The sequence below is a fragment of the Meleagris gallopavo genome, chromosome 3 (genome assembly GCF_000146605.3).
Source record: "Meleagris gallopavo isolate NT-WF06-2002-E0010 breed Aviagen turkey brand Nicholas breeding stock chromosome 3, Turkey_5.1, whole genome shotgun sequence".
Taxonomy (NCBI): Eukaryota; Metazoa; Chordata; class Aves; order Galliformes; family Phasianidae; genus Meleagris; species Meleagris gallopavo.
This window is the reverse complement of record NC_015013.2, coordinates 6,708,666-6,714,877: the sequence shown is the minus strand read 5'-3', so window position 1 is coordinate 6,714,877 and position 6,212 is coordinate 6,708,666. Positions and strand designations below refer to the sequence as shown.

Below are 6,212 nucleotides of genomic sequence, written 5' to 3'. Positions count from 1 at the left end.
CCGCTGTTTCTTTGCAGCGGCAGAGGGCGGCGCGGCTCCTGGCTGAACGGCGCTGCGCTGCTCGGCTTTACTGTGCCGCGGAGCAGCCGGGTGCCGCTGCACGGCCGGCAGGACGAGGCACTGCCTCAGCGCGGGGCCCCTCGTCCGTTAGCGAAGCCCCCGCACTTTGTTTTACTCGGACATAGAATCACAGAATGGCCTGGGTTGAAAAGAACCACAATGATCATCTAGTTCCAACCCCCTGCTATGTGCAGGGTCACCAACCAGCAGACCAGGCTGCCCAGAGCCACATCCAGCCTGGCCTTGAATGTATCCCGGGATGGGGCATCCACAGCCTCCTTGGGCAACCTGTTCCAGTGCCTCACCACCCTCTGAGTGAAAAACTTCCTCCTAATATCTAACCTAAACCTTCCCCCTTATCCTATCACTATCCAACCCGTGCAACATCCATGCATAAACAGCACTCCAACCACTCACAGTTCCCACAGTTTTATGAGGCAAGCTGCTTCTAGCTTATTTTCTGTAGAAAATGCTCACTCACTGCTTTCACTCGGCCTCACCCTCCTCCCTGCCCTTCCTTGGCAACTTTAAATCCCTTCTTCCTCAGTCTGAGATTTCACACTTCTTAAATATTTCAGTTTTTCTTTTCCCCGTGAATTCTGTAAGATGAGTTTCCTGTTGTAGGGGAGTATGGGAAACGCTGAGGGGCACTGACCCCAGCCTGCCTGTGCTTCTGCCTGTGCCAGTTCCAAAAGGGCTCTAGTTGAATCTTCATAAAGGGTTTTGGAAAAAAACAACAACAGCAACAACAAAACAGCTAACACACTGAGAACACAAGGCAAGGGCCACGGGACCAATTTAGCACTGTAGCCAGGCTGATAATTTAAGCGACATCATTCCAGCAGGTGAGCCCCTGCACTGGCAATGTGTGCCGGCAGCTCAAGCCAGAAGCAGTCACTCATTAGTCAGCATTACAGTTAGGGCTGGTTTGCTTTTTAATATCTCAGTCTCATCGTGGATGGTAGATCCTGCTTCTTGGGCTGTTCCTTTTAAATGCTGGTTAAGACAATATTTAGGAAAGAGGAAAGGCAACTTGCAACTGAACAGTCACCATGGCATTTTTCTACTGGTTAAAAAGCTCAGGACAGCCACTGCTGCTCCGGCACTACCAACAGAAAACATACTTCTCACTTGTGTAGCAGAGTTATTAGTGCACATCAATGCCTGCAGTTCCACATAACTTCACTGCACTCATTACATACGTTCCTTCCATTTTGTCCCGTCTTGCCTGGGACAAAATGTGTTAATATGCCGAGTTTGCAAAAGAAAACATTGGGATAGCATGGGTTAAGTCAAATGTTCGTGCAAACAGCCTGGCTTCTGTAGGTTTCTCTGCCATTCATAGACTGTACACTCCAGGAAGCACTCCAGTGTTTATGAACCAACCATGTGTTCTGTATTCCTAAGGGTAGCTGATGCTAACCTGGTATAAATTCTGTAAGAAAAGGACCATATTAACTTCCAAAACTGCTTGCAGTGGCCGAGGACAATAATTTATGCAAATGTTCATGCACATACAACGTGTATTTTTTCAAAAGCTTTATAAAAAGGTTAAAGTGACATCTAAAATTAACTTCAAGATACTTGACAGTGTTTTAGGGTCATCTGTGCCTGATAAAATACTTCTGTGTAAACAAGTTTTTCCATTATAGTAATTTTTTTTTTTCCAGCAACAATCATTGTTAATGCACCAAAAGCAACTCTGAGTGGACTCCAAAAGCATGAAAAAGATGTCTTCTGCAAAGCCCTTCATTCCACCAGAATCAACTAACACAAGCACATCAGTATCCTGTTTCAGTGCTGGCAAAAGCCACGTCAAGGACAGCACAACGCTCTGCGCCTGCCCCCTTGGCACAGCACCTCCCAGCTGCCTGGATGAGGGATGTACGTCTTTAGCAGTGCATCTGCCTTCCAGGAACTTGCCCGCTCTCCCCTGTCCACAAGCTCTCAGTGCCCGTGCTGTTCTCTGGCAGGAGTCACCCAGCTCTGCTCCCCTGAGAAGGGAAGGCAGCAGATGAGGAAGGTGTATCCACACGGGCTGCGCTCATCTTGTGCCACAGGAACCAGCCAGTGTTCATACAGGTTAACATCATCAGGTGCTCCACTCCCATTGCAGTCCTTCAGCATTCTTAAAGTATTTTGCATCCGAGCACCATCAGCTAGTAATGGCATTAAGCTTATTATGTGACCACGGAACCTAAATGTATCAAATATAAGCAAAACGATGTCTTTAAAATCCCAAGTAAACAGTCTGTATTCTAACACACAATAGGTCTGTACCAATTAAATACAGTATTGGCAGTATATAAATTACAGTTCTTTACAGTAAATAGTAACACACTAGAGTCCGCTTACTGTACACAACAATCAGAGAAAGAACAGCAGCTTGTCAGTAAGGTCCCAGGTATCTCAGTCACTCACTTGCTCAGAACAAAGAACAGGTACAGCAGGCCACTCACGTCACTCATTTTTTACCATGTTACTTTACAAACATCCAGAACACTTGTACAGGCATCTACAGTATCTACATGTGGAACAACCTTCGTAGGAATTCATGAGCACCAGACACAAATCCCTCCATCATTCCCATTATTAACATAAACTTTACAGATTAAAATTACTTTCGCAGGTTCTATTTCATCTTGATAATAACCAGCAAGTAACAAGTGCAAAGTCTGCAGTCACAATCCATCTACTGTGTCTTGTTTCCCCGCTTCCCCCCCGCACCCCAAAAACCCCCAGACAAACCCCAAAGTGTTTTCCTATCACACCCTTGCAGTAATACTGTTTCTGCAGTCAAACTGCCCGGCTGCTTCATGGTAACACAAAATACCACACTAACAGCTTCGGGCATTGTCAGTCACCTCAGTACAATGCCAGTTCATCAGCACAGTGGCAGGCCTCTAGGAAGACAAGAAATATGAAGCAGTTGGATATTTCAGTGTGCTTAAACACAGAACGTAAGGCTGCTTGGTGCCCAGTGACTGAAAGGAAAATGGCACCACGTTATCAGTTAAAACATTTACAATAGAAAGATAAAAACAGCAAATGTGTCAGTCTAAAACGAGTTCTTTGGTAATGAAAAACAGCAAACCGTAGTCTTTTTCCAAACACGGATTTACAGCCTGTTTGTCCACAATAAAATATTTCTAGTTGTTTAAAATATATCTCCCATGTTGGTGCATAACAAATAGTCCAGTACCTCAATTATCTACACATCAGCTTTAACTGTGTTTTAGTGTGCAGCCGTATCTGCCCACAGGCAGACAAACTATAGATACACATTCATATATATATAATATATATTATTTATAAAAAAATTAGAGGAGTCAAGGATCCTAGAGAATACGCATTCTGTATGGACAGATTTAAATGTACAATAGCTTCCAAAATCCATAAAGTTTTCCACACAGTGATATGTGTAGTAAGTGCAAAAAATACTGCAGTTCAGTTAATCCACGATTTCCTGTTTTCTTGCTTCCTAGAAAAAGCAGAAGCCGCCGCATCTCCTGAATGACAGAGGCCTTCTCCTGCTTTAGGAGTGGATGATGAGCCCTGAAGTACAGAACTCCTCCGTTTCTCTGAAGTGGAAGATGCCTGAGACCGCCAAGTGCTGCTGCATTTCCTTGTGGATGCTGGTGCCTTACTGAGGCGCCCGGGGCGAACAAACACGCCGTGCCGTGGTTTGCAGTGGAAGTATTCTCTGCCTTTGACAGTCCCGTCGTGTTTCCCTTCAAAGAAAATAAAGACACAGAATTAATTGTTGGGATGTTCGTACATTCATTACACATGTAATTCTGGTACTGAAGTGCAAATCTCTCTGACCATCTGTGCAAGAGTCAAGATTTGTAGCTGCGAGTGCTGAAATCAGATAGATACCAAGCACAAGGATGAGCAAAACCTGGAAAGGAAGCCTTGAACTGCGACCAAAGAAAGACTTCCTAAAATATTATTATATCAACGAACAGTTTAAAAAGTCACACATCTGTTCTTTTTCAAAACAAATAACTCTCAAGCAATTAACTTATGAAGCTTAGTACTTATTTGTCAAAGAAACTTGTTGTATAAGTGTTAGTATCTATTAAAGTGCTAAAAAAGCCATCTTATCAACATATCTGAAGCCATTCTCTGTAAGAATCTCTTAGCATTTACAGAACACAGGCTCTTTTTCAGACCTCACCCAACAGAAGTCAAAGAAAACCTGCACAGTGTAAGTCATTACCTAATAGAAAAATAAGTCTCTCTGAAAACTACAGGTAGCAAACTCATCTGACAAGTGACGTCCATGGCTAGCACTGCCCATGAACCTCTAAGTTGAAATATCTGCTAATTTTAGGCTTTGCTTGTTTTTTTGATCTATAAACAGATGGGTACCAATGGGAACTACTAGGACATGCAAAGCATTATTTTGCATTAAGTAAAAGAACAGGGCTTTGAGACAGCTAACTATCCTTATCGAAGCATCTCTATAAACAGAAAGCCTAGAATGCTGTGCTTCAGATGTCAAATGATTACAAAACTGCAAGTTTTTCCCAAGAGTGAACAGAGTATGGTTATAATGCAACTTTAAAACAGATGATGTTAACTGCACAGATAATCCAGAGCATACTCAGCCTTACCTAACTGAACGTTTAGTTCAACTCCAACCCAGACTCCAGCTGAAAAATCCACCGTTCCAACATATCTCACCGTGCCCACCTTATTGCTTCCAACACAGACTTGTTCACCCACTGCCACCCAGCTAGGCAAGACATGGGCTTGATCTGCAGAAGAACTGTCTTCACAGTCAGACCCATCCAAGTGGTCCTTCCCAGTAAAATCATCTATGGAAATATCAGGATAAGTCTCAAGGTCTGAAGTCTCTTTTACAAACAAAGGCCTTCCCACAGCGTCTGCAAGCTGACTGCCTGCTGTTGCAGAGCCCAGCTGGGCCTCACATGTGTCCTGCTCCTTGCCAGTTCCCGGGGATAATTCCGAGGTGCTCACGCCATTGGAGGACACAACAGAACAGGGTTGTGGAGATGCTGAGTGGTCAAAGTCTTTTCCATCTTCGACACCCATAAACTCTGTAAATGAGTGATCTTCAACAATCTCCATTGTGTGCTCAACTGTAGCTTCACGCGCAGAAAATTCAATTGTATGACAGGTATTTCTGCCACCTGAGGAGCTCAGAGCTGAAAATGATCCAACTCTGGGTAACTGCTGAGAGCCTTTGTCAGTGGCATTGAGGGACAGTGGAACTTGTTCTGTTAAGGCACTGTTTTCTTTTAGTGGTAACACAGGTAACTTTTCTCTCGCTAACTCCTTTTCTGCCTCACAAAATTCCTTGTTCAAAGATCTTATATCATGTGCAAGAGATGATCCTGAAGGGTCATTAGAGTCCAGTTCCTTTGTGTGACAGGCTAGCTGGTCTGTGCTATCACTAGAGGGAATAAGCATGTCAGACAGAGTAGCATTAGAGGCACTGTGGGAAAAATAGCCACTAGTGATACTGCTAGTGGTGGGGCTGCGGGATACCTCTTTCTCAAGAACACGTGAACTCATGAAGTCTGATTTAGAAGAAAACCACTCCCTGTTTTCCAGGCTAGCATTGTAAACACTGAAGTCAGCAAATTCCTCTGGTACGTAAGGTCGGAAATTTTTAAAACTTTGTGGACTTATCAGTTTCTTATGAATGGCCTCCAACTCACTGTCTTCCTCCTCAGAATCCTGTAAAAGAAGAGTCAAGTGGTATTAGCAGCCTACAACAGCAAAGTTCTCAAGAAAATTAACTTTACTTGATTTTGCCCTTCTGAACACGAAGAAATGTGCACATTTAGTATTCCTCAGCTGAAGAAGAGAAGCTCCCTCTGAAAAGAACCGTTGGCAACGTAACCCTATCCACATTATCTGAGCCATTCAATTTTTAGAAAATAAAGATTAGTTCTAAATAGTCCAGAAAATATAAAGCAATATAGTTTGGAATAAGGAAAGTTTACATTAAAAAGTTAGATATTCTCATATTTTCATCACATTCTGTTTTTGAAAGCCACGTATTACAAAACATTTCTGCTTATTATTTGGGCTTATTAAACCTACTGAAGATATTTGATAGAACCACTTGACTATCTAACAAAATGGATACACGGGAACAGAAGAGGGCTAAAAGGGTC

The 6,212-nt window shown here is 43.2% G+C and overlaps 1 protein-coding gene across 1 annotated transcript in view; it reads right to left on the bottom strand.

The window, feature by feature from the left end:
- Window positions 1-1,584: 1,584 nt before the first annotated feature.
- Window positions 1,585-6,212, bottom strand: part of KIF13A (kinesin family member 13A) — a gene marked incomplete at its 5' end in the record, with an annotated part of 73,710 nt that continues 69,082 nt past the window's right edge. The window contains 2 exon segments of the mRNA XM_031552687.1: window positions 1,585-3,791; window positions 4,680-5,769. Coding sequence (XP_031408547.1) covers window positions 3,508-3,791; window positions 4,680-5,769 — 1,374 coding nt within the window.